Raw genomic sequence first — 24,952 nt, 5'->3', positions numbered from 1 at the left:
CCTGAGTGATGCCAACTTTAATCTTTGGCATACTCTAGGGATCAGGACCTTTTCAGACCTATTTCATCAGAAAACCACTACACTGAAATCCTTTCAAGAGCTCTGCGGTGAATTCAATGTGCCAAGATCCAACTTTTTAAAAAAAATCTTCAAATTAGACATGTCATTTCCTAATTTACTTCCAAGAGGAGGTTTAGAGCTCAGCTGAATGAAGTTGAAACCCTTCTTGCTACAGCACAATCCATTAAAGGAAAAATCTTGTATCTCCTATAAACTCCTTTCTGAGAAAGGAGGCTCCTCCTTTACTCCTTTTCAAATAAAATGGTGAAAGGACCTTTGACTGACTATCAGTGATGAGTTATGGGCGGAGGTTTGCGACAGGGTATTCTGCTCCTCTACTTATGAAAAAATGAAAGAATCTAATTACACATTTTTGTACAAATTTTATTACACCCCACTGAGACTCCATAGAATGAAAACAGACATTTCTCCTAACTGTAAAAGATGTACCTCTGAAAGTGGAACCTATATGCCTGTATTTTGGAGTTGTAGAGAGATTGCCAGATTTTGGCAATCTATACATACTGCTGCACAGAAAATACTAGATGTTCAGTTTAATATGACCCCGTGTCTCGATCTTCTTAATGCCCAGCAGGACTTTGTTCTTGATCCTGACAGAGAAAATGTGTTTATGACTATCACATACTTTGCTAAGACATGTATTCTTCTATTGTGGGCTTCTAATACTTCTCCTACATTTAAAATGTGGATTGACCAGGTTGTTGACTTTCTTCCTCTTGAAAATCTCACTTATGACCTCTGCAAGAGACAGCCCAAGTTTGATAGACTCTGGTCTCCACTACTTAACTATATTTGAAATTGGACAGAGTGAAGGGGGTGATTAGGGAAATCAGCAGATACATGTTTTGTAAGGTGCTGTAAAAACTAATTATTTGCTTGTCATCTCAGCTAAGGCTGTAAATAGCTAATAAGAACATTGATAGTGCTGTTGCAAGGTTTTTTTGTTTATTATTATAATTATTTTTATTATTGTTAGTTATTATTTTTTAAAGTCTGTCACATCTGTGAACATGGAATGTGTTTTGTTGGTTGATTGAAAAATAAGAAAACTTTAAACTTTAAATTGAAAATAAAGAAGTGCCCATCCAAGAAGACTCAAGGTCATTGGTCCCAAATAAAATGACGTCAAATCACGTTATACCTACGTTAGCTTTGATTGGACTGATCATCAAATCACGTTATACCTACGTTAGCTTTGATTGGACTGTTCATGTCAACATCATACTCTCAAAAATATTAACTAGCAAGCTAGACAAGCAGTCATCATCATGAATCAAGTTGACAATCTACTTGGGCAAATCGTTGTCAATGATTTTCATATGAAGAGAAATTCTAGATAAAATGTATCGGTGCATTGGACATAAACATTACACAACAAGTTGGAAATCACAAATTCAACAATGAGTCGTTTGGAAGGAATCAGTGGCTAACTGCAAGCGTTGCAAAGCAATCACTAGCCTGCTATTCAGTGGAGAAGATGTGTGGTCCAAGTCTGGGTTTAAGGGTTTCTTTTCCAAGCTTAAAAGCATAAATATTCACATGCAACACCATGGGCCAAAAAAGGTCAAATACATTGGCCATGCTGTCAATCCAGCATGACTACTTACGCATTCAAAACAACTCGGAAACTCGGAACTGGAAAATCTCAGACTGGGGGAAAAACGAGCTCAGACTGGGAAAATTCGTTTTAAACGGTCATCCAACTCGGAATTCCAAGTCTGGAACTCAGGGCTCTTTCTAGAGCTCCGACATGAAGATCACTGACGTCATGATTCAACCTTGTTTTTTCTGAGTTTCCAGTTGTCTTGAAAGCACCATAAATCCAGAGAACGGCAGACTTTGATGACAAAGTTTGATGACAAAGTTTGCCCACTAGAAGGTCCGTTGCGCCACGTTCTTGTTCAAGTGAGCACAGCACAATAAGGTGAGTCCAAAAATGTATTGTATGCTGCTGCATGAATGATGTAATATGCCAGGGAGATATGTATACTGTAGCTGAGAAAGTAATACTAAGTGTATGTTGTGTAGTAAGCTGCTAGAAGCCCATGTGCCTCACCCTAATGATTTGGTCCATTTCCCCCTCATAACATAGCCTACTGTTCTGAGTTGGTGGTGGTGCACATGTAACCCATAGTCTGTTTTAGAGAAATGTCATAATCAAATATCGTAAGAGCTTTCATTGTCTGCTTATATGCCCCCTGTATTTATCCTACGGTTCTGACTTGGTGTACAGGGAGAATACTGTAAGAATGGTCCATGTTCTGAATTCTATTGCTGTACATTTTAAAAGTGCTGAACAAATAGTTATATTGACTACGTTCATCTTAGCTTGCTCATTGCATCTTATCTGCTCATCGTTCCCTTATGCCATAGTTTGTACATCTCGGTAGTCAGTAGAAGCCACATTTGTTTAAGCAAGTCAGCCATGTTTTTAGAAAAGGCAGTAAGAGGCATAATAACTGTTTCGCTGCCAGACAAGGCTCTCCTGATAGCCAGGTGTAGCGGTGGTAAGGATTCACACAATGGTGCTGAAAAGAAAGCTCTGCTAATGGAACAGCGTTATGTACAGTCATGGCCAAAAGTTTTGAGGATGACACAAATATTAATTTTCAAAGTCTGCTGCCTCATACAAACTGATGGCAATTTGCATATACTCCAGAATGTTATGAAGAGTGATCAGATGAATTGCAATTAATTGCAAAGTCCCTCTTTGCCATGCAAATTAACTGAATCACCAAAAATAATTTCCACTGCATTTCAGCCCTGCCACAAAAGGACTAGCTGACATCATGTCAATGATTCTCTCGTTAACACGGGTATGAGTGTTGACGAGGACAAGGCTGGAGATCACTCTGTCATGCTGATTGAGTTCGAATAACAGACTGGAAGCTTCAAAAGGAGGGTGGTGCTTGGAATCATTTCAGAATATATGGATAAAAGTCACCTTGTTTGAGAGAGATTTACATGGTTATCAAAACATCACACCAGGGTAAGATATCACATAACACAGCCCTTATTTCAAGTGTTTCTAAAATCCCCTATGGGAAAAATGTATGGTGGAAAAACGATTGCAACCATTTCGGTTTGACTGCTAGGGTATTATGACACCTGCATTGTGGGGCTCCATAATCATGGGTGTCCATAATGATGGGTGTTTTCAGGTGGTTATAATTCTCATTCACACAGTTTTATAACAGGTCTGATCTTGCACCAAGTTTATGAATCTCAATATTTGTGCGTGCGCAGTCTTCCAGAAATGACCCATGCATACATTTATAACTTATAAATGAGGTCCCTGGTCTCGTCTGCTCTCAAAATAAATTACATGTCCTCATTGTCCAAGACCGTGTATGAATGGATCCGAGACCAAGACACTGTAGTCCCGAGACCAGACTCTACAAACACTGAAAAACAATCCATTTCACACCACACACCTGTTTAAACCAGTGTTTCCCAAACTCAGTCCTGGGGACCCAAACATGTGCATGTTTTGTTTTTTTGCCATAGCATTGCACAGCTGGCTGATTCAAATAATCAAAGCTTAATAATGAGTTGATTATTTGAATCAGCTGTAAAGTGCTAGGGCAAAAAACAAAACATGCACACCTTGGGATCCCCAGGACTGAGTTTGGGTAACACACTTGTACTTGTATTTTTCTATTGAGAGAGAGCATGTTCATTTCATATTGACCTTTTGACTTAATTACTATTATGTAGAGGAATAAAAAAAGGCATTGACAAAATATAATGAAAATGTACTAAAATTTAATCATTCATAAAAGCTTGAAAATCTTTTGTGACAGGGTAACAAGAAGCAATATTAGAGTTGGTTTTTAGTACAATATATTTCAGCCTCAAGACAAACAAATCAAGTCTCTTCATTTCCCCCATTCACTAAAATATACATTTTCCACAGCTTCATTATGCAAAAAAGTAATCAGAATATATTATGGGAAATATGAAAGCCTTACAGCTTCCCATAAAACAAAGTCACTTAGGAAATATGTTATTTGATGAATAAAAGTACTTAAAAGTAGGAGAAAGAAAACATATGGACATTGATGCATTACTGTAGACACAATTAGTGCAGAAGGGTATGGTAATGAAAAAGGCCAACATTTCCCATGATGTATTTTACAAAAGTTTTGTCATTTGAAATGTGCCAAAGATCTGACAATATTTGCAATCAAAACAACCTAATTCCCCAAATCCACATGGTGGTCTCTTCTTTTAAATTGTAATTTCCAAAACAGGGGAAAGGCAAAACTCTTCATCACAAGGCTGACTCATTGACAACAAAAAAAAGAATAAAAAAAGAGAAAAAGGTCTGTAACCATTAAGAAGCAGAGAAGAGTATCCAAGAAGAATAATCCTCCATTATTAGAGTGGTGAGGAAGAGAATTACTTGTCTGCCTTTGTCAAACTTCTCCAAATGTTGTTGAAAGGTCTTGGAATGCTGGCACCTTCCAAATGGGCAACAGTTGTGTAATTCAGTTTCCTACAGGTAATAGAGACACAGAGGAATGGTAGTCCAGAGGTGCTTTGATTTACACCCATACATATTTATTTGGACAGTGAAGCTAAAACTTTGAATTTCTGCTCCATACGCCAGTATTTTGGATTTGAGAAAATGTTTTATGTGGCGACAATACAGAATGTCACCTTTAATTTGCAGGTTAGCATTTTGTGTCATGAAATTCACTTATAGTGTATTAAATATAGTCAAAAGTTTAGTATTTGGTCCCATATTGCTAACACGCAATGACTAAATCAAGCTTGTGACTTTACAAACTTGTTGGATGCATTTGCAGTTTGTTTTGGTTGTGTTTCAGATTTTGTTTTGCCCAATAGAAATGAATGGTAAATAATGTATTGTCATCTTGAGTCAATGTAAATAAGAATGTTTCTGAACACTTCTACATTAATGTGGCTGTATTGCTAACGTGATTACAGATAATCATGAATGACGAGTGAGAAAATTAGAGACATAAATATCATACCCCCCCAAAAAATGAGTCACAAGCTTGATGTAGTCATTGCGTGCTAGAAATATGGGCCCAAATACTAAACTTTTTACTAAATGTAATACACTAAGTGACTTTGTCCAAATACTTATGACACTTTCAAATGGGGGGGGACTAGAAACAAAGTGCATTAATTTCATAACTGCAAAACAGATGAAAATACCCTCAAATAAACAGGTGACATTCTTTAATGTCGCCTAATAAAACATTTGACCGCAAATCCGAAATTCTGGAGTATAGAGCCATATTAAAAGGTTTTAGCTTCACTGTCCAAATGAATACATAGGGGAGAGTACACTCCATGTGAGAGTAATTGTACATGGAATGCGTGACTGTGAAGAACGTGGGTTATTCTGATAGAAAGCAAAAATATCAATGCAAGTACATACTCATGGGATTATGATGAAATTAGACTCAGTAAAAAAACATAATACATATAGGTTCAGGATCTCACCTGGCTCAGAGCTGCTGCAAATAAGAACTTTAGAGCAGTGTGCAATTTGACTTCTTCTTTGCTTTCTTCTTTTCTATCGGCGTTTTCCTATTGATCTGTCTGACCAGGTCATAGAAAATCTAAATAGGAGCAAAGGAGCTGGTAGTTAGAGATGCATTAACTAACTCTGTCATAGGCTCCAGATAATCACACTTGTTAACTTGACAATAATTACTTTTTTGTTGTTGTTGCAATTCCTCTCAACTAAGAGATATAAAACACTTTAATTCTGTCCAGGTGACTGGAAGTGAAAGCAGTGGGACTTACCTCATTAACGTTGATCTTTGATTTAGCGGAGGACTCTAGAAAGGCACAGTTGTTCCACTGTCTGGCCAGGTTCTGTCCCTGCTCTTTGCCCACCACACGCTCATCCTCCAGGTCACACTTGTTGCCTACCAGGATCATGGGGACCTGATACAAAATAGTGAGAAATAGAGGGAAGATGTTGACAGTTTTTTACTCATTCTTTTCAAAACAAAAAATATAAGCCATATCAGTCTCCATAATGTGACAATGAATCAATCATTTACAAACTCTGCATGAGGCAGAAATAAGAGCATGGCTGAAACTGGCAAACATCAGCTATGACATTTCTATCTCAAAGCCACCACCTTCTCTGACATGCTCCCCCAATGTCTGTACAGGATTGCTTCTCACTGTCATTTAGGATAGCAACACTGAAACATGCATGAAAGCATTAGCTGTTCCGGACGACTGTGTGATCACGCTCTCCGTAGCCGACGTGAGTAAGACCTTTAAACAGGTCAACATACACAAGGCGTCGGGGCCAGATGGATTACCAGGACGTGTGCTCCAGGCATGTGCTGACCAACTGGCAGGTGTCTTTACTGACATTTTTAACATATCCCTGATTGAGTCTAATGCCAACATGTTGTTTCAAGCAGACCACCATAGTCCCTGTGCCCAAGAACACAAAGGCAACCTGCCTAAATGACTACAGACCCGTAGCACTCATGTCCGTAGCCATGCAGTGCTTTGAAAGGCTGGTAATGGCTCACATCAACACCATTATCCCAGAAACACTAGACCCACTCCAATTTGCATACCGCCCGAACAGATCCACAGATGATGCAATCTCTGTTGCACTCCACACTGCCCTTTCCCACCTGGACAAAAGGAACACCTATGTGAGAATGCTATTCATTGACTACAGCTCAGCGTTCAACACCATAGTACCCTCAAAGCTCGTCACTAAGCTAAGGATTCTGGGACTAAACACCTCCCTCTGCAAGGGTAGGTAGCAACACATCTGCCACGCTGATCCTCAACACTGGAGCCCCCCAGTGGTACGTGCTCAGTCCCCTCCTGTACTCCTTGTTCACCCACGACTGCATGGCCAGGCACGACTCCAACACCATCATTAAGTTTGCAGATGACACAACAGTGGTAGGCCCGATCACCGACAGCGATGAGACAACATATAGGGAGGTCAGAGACCTGGCCGGGTGGTGCCAAAATAACAACCTATCCCTCAACATAAGCAAGACTAAGGAGATGATTGTGGACTACAGGAAAAGGAGAACCGAGCATGCCCCCATTCTCATCGACGGGGCTGTAGTGGAGCAGGTTGAGAGCTTCAAGGTCCTTGTTGTCCACATCAAAAGCAAACTAGAATGGTCCAAGCACACAAAGACAGTCGTGAAGAGGACAAGACAAAGCCTATTCCCCTTCAGGAAACTAAAAAGATTTGGCATGGGTCCTGAGATCCTCAAAAGGTTCTACAGCTGCAACATCGAGAGAATCTTGACTGGTTGCATCACTGCCTGGTATGGCAATTGCTCGGCCACCGACCGCAAGGCACTACAGAGGGTAGGTTTTATTTATTTATTTCACCTTTATTTAACCAGGTAGGCAAGTTGAGAACAAGTTCTCATTTACAATTGCGACCTGGCCAAGACAAAGCAAAACAGTTCGACACATACAACGACACAGAGTTACACATGGATTAAAACAAACATACCATCAATAATACAGTATAAACAAGTCTACATACGATGTGAGCAAATGAGGCGAAATAAGGGAGGTAAAGGCAAAAAAAGGCCATGGTGGCAAAGTAAATACAATATAGCAAGTAAAACATTGGAATGGTAGATTTGCAGTGGAGGTGTCAGAGGAAGGCCCTAAAAATTGTCAAAGACCCCAGCCACCCCAGTCATAGACTGTTCTCTCTACTACCGCATGACAAGTGGTACCAGAGTGCCAAGTCAAAAAGGCTTCTCAACAGTTTTTACCCCCAAGCCATAAGACTCCTGAACAGGTAATCAAATGGCTACCCGGACTATTTGCACTGTGTGCCCCCCCCGAACCCCTCTTTTATGCTGCTGCTACTCTCTGTTCATCATATATGCATAATCACTTTAACCATATCTACATGTAAATACTACCTCAAATCAGCCTGACTAACCAGTATCTGTATGTAGCCTCGCTACTGTATATAGCCTCGCTACTGTTATTTTTCACTGTCTTTTTACGGTTGTTTTTATTTCTTACTTACCTATTGTTCACCTAATACCTTTTTTGCACTATTGGTTAGAGCATGTAAGTAAGCTTTTCACTGTAAGATCAACAACCTATTGTATTCGGCGAACGTGACAAATAAACTTTGATTTGATTGTGGGGTAACTACAATGTTGATCCATCCTCAGTTCTCTCCTATCTCAGCCATTAAACTCTAACTGTTTTAAAGTCCCCATTGACCTCAGTGAAATCCCTAAGCAGTTTCCTTCCTCTCCGGCAACTGAGTGAGGAAGGACGCCTGTAACTTTATAGTGACTTGGTGAATTGATACACCATCCAAAGTGTAATTAATAACGTCAACATGCTCAAAGGGATATTCAATGTCTGCATTCTTTACTTGTACCCATCTACCAATAGGCACCCTTCTTTGCGAGGCATTGGAAAACATCCCATGTCTTTGTGGTTGAATCTATCATTTGAAATTCACTGCTCGAATTAGGCACCTTACACATAATTATGTGTGGGATACAGAGATGAGATAGACATTCAAAAATCATGTTAAACACTTATTGCACACATAATTCATGCAACTTGTGACTTGTTAAGCAAATAAAAAAATTCCCAAAATGTATTTTAATGTTTAGGTTTTTCTATAACAAAGAGATTGAATACTTATTGACTTAAGACATTTCAGATTTTACATTAATTTGTAAAATTTCTAAAAACATAATTCCACTTTGACATTATGGGGTATTGTGTGTAGGCCAGTGACACAATCCCAATTTAATTCATTTTAAATTCAGGCTGTAACTACAAAATGTGTGGAAAAAGTAAACGTGTGAATAATTTATGAAGGCACTTTAGAACATAACTGCATACAAATCATAGTGATCGTAACAGCTGTAATAAATGCATTGACAACAAGGCCTAAGTGTTGGAAGCACATCAACGACAGTGACGGAGCCCTGAATAGCTACAATACTCACATCCTCCCAGGCTGACTACACCAAGGAGAAGGGAGAGGCAGGACTTGCAGAGCTATCTGCGTCACAAATAGAACTGACTTCTATTACGTGGTTATACCCACGTTGCAAAATAAATGTAGAAGTCTACATTATTAAATTATTGCACCCACACTGCTCGCGCGCGCCAACGAGCGTCTGCGTTGCCAAGGACTAAAATAGAAATCAGTTCTATTTGTGACACAGATAGCGCTGCAAGTCCTGCCTCTCCCATCTCCTCATTGGTTTATAGAAGCAGGTACCCACATGCCATCTCCTCATTGGTTATACCCACGTGGGTGACTGAAAGACGAACGAGGTCAGAGACGGTAATGCAGCTAATTTATGAAAGTTGCCAATCACAATATAAAGTCAAGAGAAGAAAAAGGCTGGAAGGAGGAGAGATGACTAAAAACAATTCGGTTGACTGTTTTATGTGTGGATTAATTGTCGGAGTAGAGGACCTTTCAGGTAAAATAACAACTCAATGTTTATATCCCAGGACAAATTAGCTAGTAACAGCAAGCTAGCTAAATAGGACAAATTAGCTAGCAAGTGCAAGCCAGCTAGCTAAATTGCCATAAATGTTTAATGCTTTTCGACCTGTCCCCAAATTAATGTAATTGGTTCAGAGCTTGTTTTGATATTTTAACCTGCGTGTTGTGATCGCGTTTGGTGTGGGGGGACAATATACATTTATGCACAATGGAGCACGCGTGCAGCCGGTTTGGGTCACGTGTCAGTGTCAACGACAGTGACTGAGCCCTGAATAGTTACAATACTCACATCCTCAGTGTCCTTTACTCTCAGGATCTGTTCCCTCAGGTCCTGTAGGTCGTTAAACGTGGACTGTGCAGTGATGGAGTATACAAGAGCGAAGCCTTGACCGTTCTTCATGTACAGGTCCCTCATTGCTGTGAACTGCTCCTGTAAAACAGTAGACGAAAGACTCCATGACATACTGGTCATATTTACTGCCGTCATACAATCTGTTACCACGGCTAACGTTTACTGCCGTCATACAATCTGTTACCACGGCTAACGTTTACTGCCGTCATACAATCTGTTACCACGGCTAACGTTTACTGCCGTCATACAATCTGTTACCACGGCTAACGTTTACTGCCGTCATACAATCTGTTACCACGGCTAACGTTTACTGCCGTCATACAATCTGTTACCACGGCTAACGTTTACTGCCGTCATACAATCTGTTACCACGGCTAACGTTTACTGCCGTCATACAATCTGTTACCACGGCTAACGTTTACTGCCGTCATACAATCTGTTACCACAGCTAACGTTTACTGCCGTCATACAATCTGTTACCACGGCTAACGTTTACTGCCGTCATACAATCTGTTACCACGGCTAACGTGGACATGTTCTACTTACTGTTCCAGCTGTGTCAAGGATTTCAAGCATGCATTGCTGCCCGTCCACTTCAACTTGCTGTGGGAGAGGGAGTAAAGTTTAGTACCATTTTGACACTTGAGTGGTGGCAATGGAGCTCTTAGTAACTTTAGGGCAGCAAACCTTTCTGTAGGAGTCTTCTATTGTGGGGTCATATTTTTCCACAAAAATACCTTGTACAAATTGGACTGTCTGGAAGAGAATAAGCAAGGAAAGAAGAACATAATAGTGATATCAATTCTCAAAAGCAAATGCCCACTCAAATCACTTACGCCCAGAATGCCTTAATAGAAACCTAGGCTAGGCACTACTCACCAGTGCAGATTTGCCGACACCTCCGGAGCCTAACACCACTAGCTTGTATTCACGCATGGTGGGGTTACTTTACTAGACAGCAGAAAGGTCTGCAAGAGGAGAGACAAGAGAGAGAGCATTGGTTAGGCCTACTTACGTCACTATTTATATAAATTAAACACATTGCCAGCCACAGATGAGAACCCAATAATGTCTTTCAGCTTTCATCAGATCTAGAAGTAACATCTGGCAGTTGTTCATTCCCCTCAGCTTGCCCATTATCTAACTACTCATACATAGCTCAGCCGGAACATAACGGTCTGCTTGTGGTATCCCTTTGACAACACATATTCAGGAACTGAAACTCCTCTCCCTCTGCCAAAAAAATAATCCCTCCATCCTACCCACTACCCAAGGACATCAGCTGACATGACGAGGCCATGTTCCCTTTTCAAAAGAAGGAAACAAATAGACAAGAGCAAAAATAACTCAGAGATTTGTTCCACCCTCAGGATTATGCACTACATCTTTAACACTTGAGTAAGTGACAGTGAGCTGATGCTAATTGTCACACAGCTCAGTCTCTATGGAGTTGGTGGGTAATAGCCGCAGTACCACAAATAGCTTAATCTCATTAGCATGCTTAGGAGCAGGCTGTGTGGGGCGAGGAGTCGCCACCATCAGCTTGGCACAGTGATAAGTAGCGCTTGTAAAATTAGCACAACATTATAAAAAAACTCTTAAAACAGTCAGGCATTTATGACTTGATATTCTTGGTGCCAGCCATGTAAATGTGAGGCACCTGCCAAGAGAGACACTTAACCCCCCAGAATATTATCCCCACAAAACTTATTTTGGTTTTGTCTGCATTGTGCTTATTCCATTGGGGATCATATTGGAAACAACGTGTTTAACGTGCATCTTTTCCACCAATAAATCAACATGTCTTATGTCAAATAGGGATAACCACCAAGCCATGGCAAAAGCTACTCCATGAGAAAATGTTGGTTTTATGTGCAGAGAAACAATCCTAACCCACGACGCAAATCTAACAAATTGCAAAGGACAGCAGCACCACAAGCCTACAATGGACAGATGGGCAGTATGAGGGATATTACAAAGGTCCATTCAATCCTCAGGCCATTGCAATACACCCCCCCTGTGAAAATGTTGTGCATATAGAAAACAGAACAGGTTAGAGTAAGAGAATGACCACTGATGTAAAATAATGACCAGACCAAGAAAGGCAGCGTGTGTTTGATTCCGATATCAGCTACAATCTAGAAGCACACTTAGAACCCACAGACTCAGTAAGAACGCTTAACAAAGTGCCAGCCAAAAACACTTCAAAATGGCATTTCATTTCTATCTGACGTGGCCACAGCCTTTAGTAGCCTCTTTCAGATTAGAGATAACACATCTGGAGTAGCACTTAAGCAAATAAATGCTTGTAGAACTTCACATGGTCAATCCCAATCTTAGAATTCCTGCAAAGCACAGCTGATATGGAGAGTGTTTCCATGTTGACAGGACGTTGGCACATCCACCATGCCCACTGGCAGTGAGAACACTAGCCTCTTGAAATCTTGCAAGTCATTGAGGGTTCAGATCCAGTTAACACAGTAGACAGCGGTTAACTGGACTGAAAACCTGTAGCTAGACAACTTTTTGTTGTTCTTTTTACTAACGCTATGCGAGTTGATCATTCCCAAGCAGCATATATCCTAATAGCATAGTATCTGCACAAACACATTTTCCAGCAAAAACACCCACTTTAAGGACATAACCTACCGTGTACAAGGCTGGAAACGACAACTCCCCACTTCATCTGGTGAGGGAAGGCTAGCAGTTCCCAGGACACACAGGTGTGGAGGCTGTGGTGGGAGCCAAATGATTTAGGTTATGCCAGGGAATCCCCACAAAGATAGGAAAATACAGAAGAAATATAGAAGTTGCAGTTCACTTTAAAACAAAATAATCTTAGGCATGCACTTTGAGGGAGTGGGAAACATTTTGTCAAACGGTAGGCGTACATTCCTCATCACCATCAATATGGTCTCAAAATCCTCACTTAACTTGAAAAAGGCCTACATGATAAGAAAACCAGACCATTGTTAGGACTACAAAAGAAACCCATGCAGAATGTGCCAATGAAAGGGCAACATAAGGTTATCTGTGTTTACTCAGATTTCTGTACAAAATTGAGCTGCAATTTACTGCATAAAAGCTGACTTTGCTTATCAGTCAGACAGCCAAATCATTCCTGTCTTCTTTCAGACTTCTGAGTGAGAGAGTTTCTGGCAGATTATAAAACATTTGCCACTTTAAACATGTTAGAGTTCTCTAAATTGAGAGACAATTATTTTATCTATGGATAACATCTTTTCGACAATCTTAACTGCATACAAAGGGGCACCTGATGGGAATGTGGTTAATTATTTGCTTTTATTGCACATGGGTGTTCTCCTGAATGGCATGTCATGCATCAAATCATAATTCTCAAAAGACAACACTAGCCACCCTTGCTATTTACATACAGTACTTTGCCAGAAAGTATGTGGACACATCTCATTCCAAAATCATGGGCATTAATATGGTGTTTATCCCTTCCTTTGCTGCTATAACGGCTTCCACTCTTCTGGGAAGGCTTTCCACTAGATGTTGGAACATTGCTGCAGGGACTTTCTTCCATTCAGCCAAGAGCATTAGGGAGGTCGGGCACTGATGTCGGGCCTGGCTCACAGTCAGCATTTCAATTCACCCCAAAGGTGTTCAATGGGGTTGAGGTCAGCGCTCGGTGCAGGCCAGTCAAGTTCTTCCAGACCAATCTCTTCAAACCATTTCTGTATGGACCTCGCTTTGTGCACAGGGGCATGGTCATGCTGAAACAGGAAAGGGCCTTCCCCAAACTGTTGCCATAAAGTTGGAAGCACAGAATCATCTATAATGCCATTGTATGCTGTAGCATTGAAATTCCCCTTCACTGGAACTAAGAGGCCTAGCCCAAACCATGAAAAACAGCCACAGGCCATTATTCCTCCTCCGCCAAACTTTACAGTTAGCACTAGGCATTGTGGCAGCGAGCGTTCTCCCAGATTTGTCCGTTGGACTACCAGAGGGTGAATCATCACTCCAGAGAACACGTTTCCACTGCTCCAGAGTCAAATGGCGGCGAGCTTCACACCATTCCAGCCGACGGTTGGCATTGCGCATGGTGATCTTTCCACTTGCCAATAACAGCACATACAGTTAACCAGGGCAGCTCTAGCAGGCAGAAATTTGACAAACTGACTTGTTGGAAAGGTGGCATCCTATGACGGTGCCACGTTGAAAGTCACTGAGCTTAAGTTGTCCTTATGTTAGGCTATGATCTGGCTATACAATAAGGCTGTGGTCTACACTAGTTAATTTAGCAGACAAGATTTGATTCGAATTCCATGGCATTATTTTATAGTACGAAGAATAGAATTGAACAACTGAATAAAATAAAAAGGATATTTTCTTCGAATGATTTCTGGGAGTGCGCACATGCAGCTATTCTGTGTTGAGCGGTTAACAAAGAAACAGGTACTCCTATATGCTTAATTTAGAGTTATGTAACTTTAGTTGTGATACAAATGCTAGGTTATATGTTTTGATTTTCAATACAGTCTATCACTGCATGATGCGACTATTGATTTGAATAAAGTCGCATGAAAAGGCAGGAGCTCAGCTTTGTTTTTTTTGCACAGGCTGTACACATTTCATCAGTCTCTCATTTACAATTTGACAAGCACGTGATAAAGCCTCAAATTTCCTGGTTGCACCCCCTTTGTGTGGCCATAATGCCCCCTAAGAGAATCCATGCCTTTTGCGGCCAGTGGCCATTGTGCCCTTGGGCTAAATATAATAAATTATAATTCCCTTCTTTGGGCTGCGTGGCAAAGCACCTCTCACTCACATGGCTCTTCTTCACGTGATCAGATCTTTATCTAAGGCTATAAATGAAGACCGACATCGGGGACGCAACCGCGTGCGTCCTTATCCAAAATCAAATCAAACTTTGTCACAAGCGCCGATTACAACAAGTGTCATGAAATGCTTATTTACAAGCCCTTAACCAACAGTGCAGTTCAAGAAAGAATGAAGAAAATATTTACCAAATAAACTAAAGTAAAAAATGATAAAATAACAATAACGAGGCTATATACAGGGGGAACTGGTACCGAGTCAATATGCGGGGTACAGGTTAGTCGATGTAATAACGGTCCATATTTACTTGGTCAGCCAACAATATGAGTAGGCCTAAAATACAGCAAAAGCCTAAGTCAATCTACTATCCCCCATAGTTCAAAAGCTGACCTATTCGAGAAAGAAATATTCCAAACAGACCACTAGCATCAAAACTGTTTTAATGCAATGAGCCTGACGCAACTAATCAGAACGGTCTAGCTTAAAACGTTGATAAACTATTAGGCTATTTCTTCACATTAAGAGTGCAGCAATGTGCACATAGCAGTGGGCTATAAGCAAAAAATGTTCCATTAGCATGAACACACCATCAGCAAAAGTGACCGCAATTGCAATTATGCATGTAGTGCTTTTATTATAAAGGTACATTTATATGGTGAAAATGATCTTCTCCAAACTTGAAACTCAGGCACTGCGCATGTATGCCAGTTAGGGTCTACACCCGTTGTAAAGCAGATTATGTGCTACATTTTAAGAAGTTATTTGGCAACTTTAGTTGTGATACAAACCTTAACAAAACATATAAGCCTATGGGCTAGGCTCCATGAGGTGTGCGACTATGATTATTTTTAAAGTCACAAAAAACACAAAAAAAGGCATGCGCTATTTCTTGCCTTAACCTAGCCATCATTCACAAGTGAAAGGCTAATATTGTCACCCATCAGACTATTCTTGACTTAATCTCATCTTTACATATATTAATAATATGTGTGAAATTTGTTTGGATTTAGAATGGACCATTATCATGCAGTTGTGTAAACAGGGACAATAGAGTGCTGAGTACCAGGCAGTTAGCAAGTTTGGTAGGCTACTAATGACCATCAGCAGCATCAGAGTTGGAGAAGCCTAATTACCTTGACTAAACGGACACGTGGAATTTGATTGTCATCATTACCCGTGACCACCGGTGTGGCGGTAATACGGTCACCGTAACAGCCCTATCCATTAGTGGGAGTTACAGGTTAGGTACTGTTTGGTGGAGCCCAACATTTTTACCAACCTTTACTTGGCGATACGAGCTTTGTTCTCGATTCTGCCAAAGATGCATCTTCTAAAATGTCAGTGTCCAGTTGCAGGTGGTGCATTTAAATTTAAAAAAGGCTTTGTTACTAAAACAAAGAAATGTTTTGCTCCATTAAGTAATCAAACAATGTGTACGTCGCCATCTTCTCCATTGAATTTTTTCCCCCCTCATTGATTGAGACAGGTGGTTCCACCCCAAAGTGCAGCATGTCATGATGACACTCACCTGTCTCGATCAATGCACTCTCCACGGAATCGGAAGAAAGCGGATGTTTCTGGTTTTCAGGGATACAGTATTTTCAACCCAACTTCAGTTTCCCATAAAAAAACAGAAGTAGGGACTCCGCTCAGGGATCCTTCTATGCCTGCTACGTTTGATCATAACCTATGAGAGAAGATTTGAAATAGACAAGATGGCGGCATACACATTGTTGGATTACTTTCATGTTGCAAAACAATTATTGTATACTGAACAAAAATATAAAAAAGTCACGTTTCATGAGTTGAAATAAAATATCACAGAAATGTTCCATATGTAAAAAATGTATTTCTCAATTTTTTCACATCCCTGTTAGCGAGTATTTCTCCTTTGCTAAAATAATCCATCCACCTGACAGATGTGCCATATCAAGAAGCTGATTAAACAACATAATCATTGTACAGCTGCACATTGTGCTGGGGACAATAAAAGGCCACTCAAATGTGCAGTTGCCATAAAAAAATGTGACACTTCTCAAGTTGAGGGAGTGCACAATTGGCATGCTGACTGCAGGAATGTCCACCAGAGTGGTTGCAAAATAACTGAATGTTAATTTCTCTACCATAACCCACCTCTGTCATTTTAGAGAATCTGGCAGTACGTTGAACCGGACTCACAACCGCAGACCACAGTTAACCATGCCAGCCCAGGACCTCAAAATCCGGCTTCTTCACCTGCGGAATGGTTTGACACCAGCCACCCAGACAGCTGATAAAACGGTGGGTTTACACAACCAAAGAATTTCTGCACAAACTGCCAAACGTCTCAGGGAAGCTCATCTGCGTGCTTGTCATCCTCACCAGGTTCTTGACCTGACTGCAGTTCAGCATCATAACAGACTTCAGTGGGCAAATGCTAACCGTCGATGGCCACTGGCATGCTGGAGAAGTCTGCTCGTCACAGATTAATCCCAGTTTCAACTGTAGTGGGCAGAAAACAGTATGTGTTGGCGAGCGGTTTGCTGATGTCAATGTTGTGAACAGAGTACCCCATGGTGGCGTTTGGGTTATGGTATGGGCAGGCATAAGCTATGGGCGACGAACACAATTGCATTTTATCAGTGTCAGTTTGAATGCACAGAGATACCGTGACTAGATCCTGAGGCTCATTATCATACACATTCATCCGCCACTATCACCTCATGTTTCAGCACGACAATGCACAGCCCCATGATCTGAACAATTCCTGGGAGCTGAAAATGTCCCAGTTCTAACCAGACAGGTCACCCATTGAGCAGGTTTGGGATGCTCTGGATCGACATGTACGACTGCGCGGTCCAGTTCCCGCCAATATCCAGCAACTTCACACAGCCATTAAAGAGGAGTGGGACAACATTCCACAGGCCAAAATCAGCCTGATCAACTCTATGCGAAGGAGATGTGTCGTGCTGCATGAAGAATATGGTGGTCACACCAGATATTGACTGGTTTTCTGATCCACACCCCTATCTTTTTTTCTAAAGGTCTCTGTGACTAACAGATCTGTATTCCCAGCCATGTGAAAGCCATAGATTAGAGCCTAATGAATTCATTTCAATTGACTGATTTACTAGTGATGCACAGATATGACATTTTTGGCCGATACTGATATCCAATATTTTCCTTGCAAAAAACCCTGATACCGATAAAAAAAAATGTTGCAACCTTAAGCATTCTAGTACAGTTAAATAGTTACACGGGCGCAGCGGTCTAAGCCACTGCATCTCAGTGCAAGAGGTGTCACTACAGTCACTGGTTCAAATCCAGGCTATATCATATCCGGCAGTGATTGGGAGTCCCATAGGGCGGTGCACAATCAGCCCAGCGTTGTCCTTGTTTGGCCGGGGTAGGCCGGTCATTGTAAATAAGTATTTGTTCTTAACTGACTTGCCTAGTTAAATAAACGGTTATACACACACACACACACACACACTCACACAGACCATAAAGTTATTTTGTTCGCATTTACGTATGTCCCCATTACCAGTAAAACATCATCAAAACCTATTTATTTCACTTACTTGCTGTGCTGTTTTGTTGTTAATTTGTTCCATTCTCAACCAGGATTTCTATGGAACACCGTCTGAGTCTTTGCGTGTCAAAAAAATATACTATTTAGCGTGTCAAATAAGCTTGTTGACCAATCAGGACCTGAATATGACTGCACGTTACATAATAATTTAACGCGTTCATACATTTCTTTACATAGTTATTGCACATTGATTACGCTATCACTCGTATTCCATACGTCACAACGATTCGCCAATACGTATGCTATGATGCTCGTAAAGTGCTACAGTGCTGGTCATAAAAAAAAGCTAGCGAGCTCATGGATTTAAACAATGTCGTTTTGCTATGTTTTTGGGGAAGAACAATCTGTTTCAGTAGCTATATAGTTAGCTAGCTAACTATATAGCGAGGTGTAATCTAAAATAACACTTATTTGATTAATGGTGGTTGGACCCATCTATGTGAAGCTAGCTACAATAAGGATAAAAGTCTGGCATAATTCTATTCGTATTCATTTGCATCACTGTCAATGACATACTTTTATTTTGAAGGCAAACCGCAAATTCCGCTATTGTGCCTAATCCTTATTGTGGCTTGCTTCATAACACATAACCCGGTCCGGTCGAGCCTCACTAGCCAGATGAAGCTAGCTGGCTGCTTATAACATTAGCTTTGGCCAACAGGGTTAGCTGGCGAGCTATTTATTTTTATGAACTGAAGTTCAAGTTCAATAGGCGAACAACACGTGGCAAACAAGCTAATACTTTCTCACAATGATTCCTAAATCATTGCTAAGAATGATGAAAATGACTGCATTTTTTTTATTGGTCATTGATTTCAGGCTGGTTGTATTGGTACTAGGTAACAAGCTAAAACTAGTTAACCCAGAAGTTACGGTCGAACAAATGATGCGTTATTACCAACGCGGTATTGTAAACATAATTCGTGGCTGGTGTTTGCTAACTTTTTTGTTCAGCTTTGACATGGCTACTGTATAATTTTTGAGACACGCAAAGACCCAAACGGAGTTCCATAGTATATGTGTCGTGAAGCTAATAGCATTGACGCTATTACTGTGCAACTCCGTTAGGGCAACATCGGAAAATAGCGCACTTGGTAGTGTTAACCGGTGCTTGAATTGTCGGCGAAAGCCAACATCACCCACGACAGAGAACGGTTGATTGCAAAGGACAATAAATTCCATTATCTTGGTTTTAATGGATTTCTCATTTGAGTTGTCTCGGTGAAATTGTGTTACTCTTTCAAATGACTGCTTGACGGCTCGATCCACACAGCGGACACTGTGAGCTAATTTAGGAATGCTGTGTTGCAAGTATAGCGCAAAATTTTACGTATTTTTGTGAACAAATGTTAAGTTTAGTAGCAGCATGTGAAAATTGTGGAAATCTGTTGCAGCTCAAGTCAACTACTAAATCCACAATGCAATGCTCTCTGGGCTGGCTGGCTAGCTAAGTAGCAAACTTAACTACACACAATAATACCAGTTAATATCCGCATATGAAGTAGCTTGCTAGCTGTAAAATCGCCTAAACAAACTGCACTATCAATTTAGGAGTCTCTCACCCAGAGTGCAAGAGTACGTTGTTATGGCAACAACGGCCCGTTCCCACAGATACACACTGTTTAGATTGAGCACATCGAAGCGAAATATATACATTGTCATGACGATATAGGTGGATGGATGTGTTCTAGACAAGTATGCCAATACCATTTATTAGCTGATTTGGTGATCTGAAAAGCAGGTAATTGTTTAAAAAGCGTTATTAAAATGTGATAGTGTGTTATCCCCCATCTCCAGTGACGAGAACTAGCCTCAAGGCCGGCAGATAGTAATATTGATGGTTTGTACCTAAAAAAAAAAATTCTCCATTCAGGCTGCTATGGCGTCAATTTCGTCCTTAAGTAGATTTAATGGCGAGAATGAGAGGAAATAGGAAAATATGCATACTTTCTTTTTGAAACAATTTTCCACTGCCATGCTAGTGGCTAATGTTACTGATGTTGCGCCTTGCATTCAGCCAGGGGTAAACAGACTGCTGCAACCTGATTGGCTGAACGCAATATCCAGGACTAGCATTCCTAGGCATTAGCCACTTTTGCGTGGTGGTGGAAAATGGTGTTTCATAAAGAGCACAAATTGTTCCTGTTTTTTTTTTCACCTTCTCACCATTAACTACAGTTAAGGAGGATATTGAGAACCATGTATTTTGAATAAAATATAAAACCAACAATTTTACTGAGTCACAGTTTATAGAAGGAAATCGGTTAATTGAAATAATTCATTATGTCCTATTCTATGGATTTCACATGATTGGGCAGGGGCCCACCCAATGGAGAGCCAGGCCCTGCCAATCAGAATTAGTTTTCCCTACAAAAAGGGCTTTATGACAGGCAGAAATACTCCTCAGTTTAATCAGCTGTCCGGCTGGCCTCAAGATGATCCCGCAGGTGAAGAAGCCTGATGTGGAGGTCCTGGGCTGGCTTGCTTACACTGGGTCTGCAGTTGTGAGGCCGGTTGGTCGTACTGCCAAATTATCTAAAACGACGTTGGAGGCGGCTTATGGCAAGAGCTCTGGTGGACATTCCTGCAATCAGCATTCCAATTGCACGCTCCCTCAACTTGAGACATCATTGGAATTGTGTTGTGTGACAAAACTGCACATTTTAGAGTGGCCTTTTATTGTCCCCAGCACAAGGTGCAACTGTGTAATGATCATGCTGTTTGATATGCCACACCTGTCAGATGGATGGATGGATTATCTTGGAAAAGGAGAAATGCTCACTAACAAATTTGGGCACAACATTTGAGAGAAAGCTTTTTGTGCATGTGAAACATTTCTGGGATATTTTATTTCAGCTCAAAAAACATGGATCAAACACTTTACATGTGTTTATATTTTTGTTAAGAATATATATGACAAGTTCCTACAAGATTTCAAACAGACCACTTACAAGTTAAATCATGGAGATAATGTTTTTACCCACTGAACATAGGCTTTCATCAAATTGATTGTATTTCTGGGGTGGATTATTCCTTTACTTGGTAGGAAATTCTATGTATCACACCAAACAGTACCTAACCTGTAACTCCCAGTATTGGATACCAAAAATCGTTGGTTAAATCGCATTATCTGGTGTAACAATCTGTATCTAACTTAGCCAGCCAAGTTACTATTTAGTTAGCTGTCGAAGTTGCCTTCCTAGCTATTTAGCTAAGCTAACCCCTACGTTTGCCACCCTGGACCGATTTAAAGTTACAGCTAGCTAACAGTCCACGATCTGGGTGAGCCAACCATGTAGTGGCTAACTTGTTAAATGGTATGTCCATCAATTGCCAAATAGCTAGTAAACTAAGACGAATTAGCTACAGCCAACTCCCTTCTGCTTGTTATGCTAGCTGTTGTAACTAGCTGCTTTAGCTCGCTAACGTTAGCCTCCCTTCCATCCGGCCTAGACTTTTGCTGTAACTCGCGAGCAACTACCATAGTTAGCTGTCCTACTTTGCCATCTGACACATTTCTAACATTTTCACCGATCTATATTGGCGTATTGATTAGACCAAAACGGTTGTTATGGCCAGATATAATCGTTACTCACCGTGTTTTGGTCTCCCCGCCGCCTCACAGGAGTTGCTGACTTCGATGAATCTAGGTCGAAAATATACTTCAACCAAGACTTCAATGAACCTCGTTCGGCACTGCAAACGTCACTCCCTAACAAACGTCACTCCCTAGCTAACCTCTCAAACCATAAATGGCAACGGACGGTGCACACTACTGTAGTTTCAAGGCGACCTGGGTATTCACAATGTTGTAGTCCAGGCATAAAACCATATGGGTCATCTGATTATTTTGGCGACCATGCACACACTGAGTGCACATAATATTAAATAAGAGATTACAAGTTTGTTGCCATGGTCTCCACAATATAAACTGAGGACTGTGACAAAAACTATACAACAAAGAAATAAATAGCCTATAGTTATCAAGTAGGCCTACTGCCATACGAAATGTGTTTGGATAAAGTGGGCAAGCAGAATGCTGTAGCGTGCAATTAGATAGCATACTTTCCCACTGGAGTTCTCACAAATAAACAATCTCTACTTGTTCAAACAGACATTCAGTCCCTAGTACACAGCCCTTTCACAGCACCCCTCCTTTCCTTTGTTTGTTGAAGCGCACTAGGCCCACCTGAACTCTCACGGTCTTCACATTTTTCTACCTTAAAATTAAATCTCAAAAGGGAATACATTGTATTATTTTCCTACCTACAGTTGAAGTCGGAAGTTTACATACACCTTAGCAAATTACATTTAAACTCAGTATTTTACAATTCCTGACATTTATTCCTAGTCAAAATGCATTGCCTTAGGACAGTTAGGATCACCACTTCATTTTAAGAATGTGAAATGTCCGAATAATCGTAGAGAGAAATATTTATTTCAACTTTCATCACATCCCAGTGGGTCAGAAGTTTACATACACTCAATTAGCATTTGGTAGCATTGCCTTTAAATGGTTCAACTTGGGCCAAACATTTCAGGTAGCCTTCCACAAGCTTCCCACAATAAACTGGGTGAATTTTGTTCTCATTCCTCCTGACAGAGCTGGTGTAACTGAGTCAGGGTTGTAGGCCTCCTTGCTTGCAGACACTTTTTCAGTTCTGCCCACAAATTTTCTAAAGGATTGAGGTCAGCGCTTTGTGATGGCCCCTCCAATACCTTGACTTTGTTGTCCTTAAGCCATTTTGCCACAACTTTGGAAGTATGCTTTGGGGTCATTGTCCATTTGGAAAACCCATTTGCGACCAAGCTTTAACTTCCTGACTGATGTCTTGAGATGTTGCTTCAATATATCCACATAATTTAGCTTCCTCATGAAGTCATCTATTCTGTAAAGTGCACCAGTCCCCCCTGCAGCAAAGCTCCCCACAACATGATGCTGCCACCCCCGTGTTTCACGGATAGGATGGTGTTCTTCAGCTTGCAAGCCTCCCCCTTTTTCCTCCTAACATAACAATAGTCATTATGGCAAAACAATTCTATTTTTGTTTCATCAGACCAGAGGACATTTCTCCAAAAAGTACAATGTTTGTCCCCATGTGCAGTTGCAAACCATAATCTGGCATTTTTATGGCGGTTTTGGAGAAGTGGCTTCTTCCTTGCTGATATAGGACTCGTTTTACTGTGGATATAGATACTTTTGTACATGTTTCCTCCAGCATCTTCACAAGGTCATTTGCTGTTGTTCTGGGATTGATTTGCACTTTTCAAAGTACATTCATCTCTAGGAGACAGAACGTGTCACCTTCCTGAGTGGTATGACGGCTGCGTGATCCCATGGTGTTTATACTTGCGTACTATTGTTTGTACAGATGAACATGGTACCTTCAGGCGTTTGTAAATTGCTCCCAAGGATGAACCAGACTTGTGGAGGTCTACACATTTTTTTTCTGAGGTCTTGGCTGATTTCATATTTCTTTTGATTTTCCCATGATGTCAAGCAAAGAGGCACTGAGTTTGAAGGTAGGCCTTGAAATACATCTACAGGTACACCTCCAATTGACTCAAATTTTGTCAATAAGCCTATCAGAAGCATCCATGACATCATTTTCTGGACTTTTCCATGCTGTTTAAAGGCACAGTCAACTTAGTGTATGTAAACCTCTGACCCACTGGAATTATGATACAGTGAATTATAAGTGTAATAATCTGTCTGTAAACAATTCTTGGAATAATTACTTGTGTCACGCACAAAGTAGATGTCCTAACTGACATTCCAAAACTATAGTTTGTTAGCAAGAAATTTGTGGAGTGGTTGAAAAATGAGTTTTAATGACTCCAACCTAAGTGCATGTAAACTTCGGACTTCAACTGTATCTTCACAAACTACTCCACATTTTTAAAAGTTAAAGAAAAATTATAGAAAATATTCAGATGTCTTTATTGCGCTATATAAAATTGCTCAAGCTCAGTAGATTATGTTAGAAACCTTGTCTCTGATTTTCAACAAATTTAAGTCAGGACTAAGGCTGGACCACTCAGGAACATTCAACCTCTTGGAAAGCCATTCGGTGTGTCTTTGACATAAAAAAATGGTGTAATTGTCCCTCTGAAAAATAAAACTCTAGGAGCAAGGAGCAAAGTTCAGATAAAAAGTTAGACAAAGCCCTGCATCAGTCTTCTGAATACCTAAACCTGGGATAGAGTTTTATTTTTCAGCGGGGACATAACAAAAAAAAAATTATGCCAAAGACACATCAGAATGGCTTTCCAATAGGTATTGAGTCTTCCTCAATGGTCCAGTCTCAGTCCTGACTTAAATCAGCTTGAAAATCAGAGACAATGTTTGAATATTGCTCTCCATCAATGACTCCCAAACAAATTTACTGAGCTTGAGCAATTTTGACAAAAACAAAGGAAAGTATTCAGACCCCTTGACTTTTTACAGAATTTGTTACGTTACAGCCTTATTCTAAAATGTATTAAATAGGTTCCCCCCCCCTCATCAATCTACACACAATGCCCCATAATGACAACGCAAAAACAGGTTTGTAGAAATGTTTGCTAATTTATATTTTATTTAATTTTTTCTCTGCAGATCCTCTCAAGCTCTGTCAGGTTGGATGGGGAGTGTCGCTGAACAGCT

The 24,952-nt window shown here is 40.6% G+C and overlaps 1 protein-coding gene across 2 annotated transcripts; it reads right to left on the bottom strand.

The window, feature by feature from the left end:
* Nucleotides 1-3,826: 3,826 nt before the first annotated feature.
* LOC135504191 (ras-related protein Rap-1A-like) lies at nucleotides 3,827-22,014 on the bottom strand. Of its 2 annotated transcripts, XM_064922540.1 has the most exons (10): nucleotides 21,903-22,014; nucleotides 16,264-16,422; nucleotides 12,576-12,658; nucleotides 10,806-10,894; nucleotides 10,614-10,682; nucleotides 10,473-10,529; nucleotides 9,864-10,004; nucleotides 5,866-6,009; nucleotides 5,560-5,678; nucleotides 3,827-4,579 (listed from the first exon to the last, which is right to left on the bottom strand). In XM_064922540.1, the coding sequence occupies exons 4-9, from the start codon at nucleotides 10,860-10,862 to the stop codon at nucleotides 5,589-5,591; spliced, it is 558 nt and encodes a 185-aa protein (XP_064778612.1). In that variant the 5' UTR covers nucleotides 10,863-10,894; nucleotides 12,576-12,658; nucleotides 16,264-16,422; nucleotides 21,903-22,014; the 3' UTR covers nucleotides 3,827-4,579; nucleotides 5,560-5,588. The 2 variants fall into 2 exon arrangements, with proteins under 2 accessions (XP_064778612.1, XP_064778611.1); XM_064922539.1 differs by lacking the exon at nucleotides 16,264-16,422.
* Nucleotides 22,015-24,952: the final 2,938 nt, after the last annotated feature.

The sequence above is a fragment of the Oncorhynchus masou genome, chromosome 18 (genome assembly GCF_036934945.1).
Source record: "Oncorhynchus masou masou isolate Uvic2021 chromosome 18, UVic_Omas_1.1, whole genome shotgun sequence".
Classification (NCBI taxonomy): domain Eukaryota; kingdom Metazoa; phylum Chordata; class Actinopteri; order Salmoniformes; family Salmonidae; genus Oncorhynchus; species Oncorhynchus masou.
Note: the sequence above shows the minus strand (reverse complement) of the source record. Positions and strands in the feature narration are given on the sequence as shown.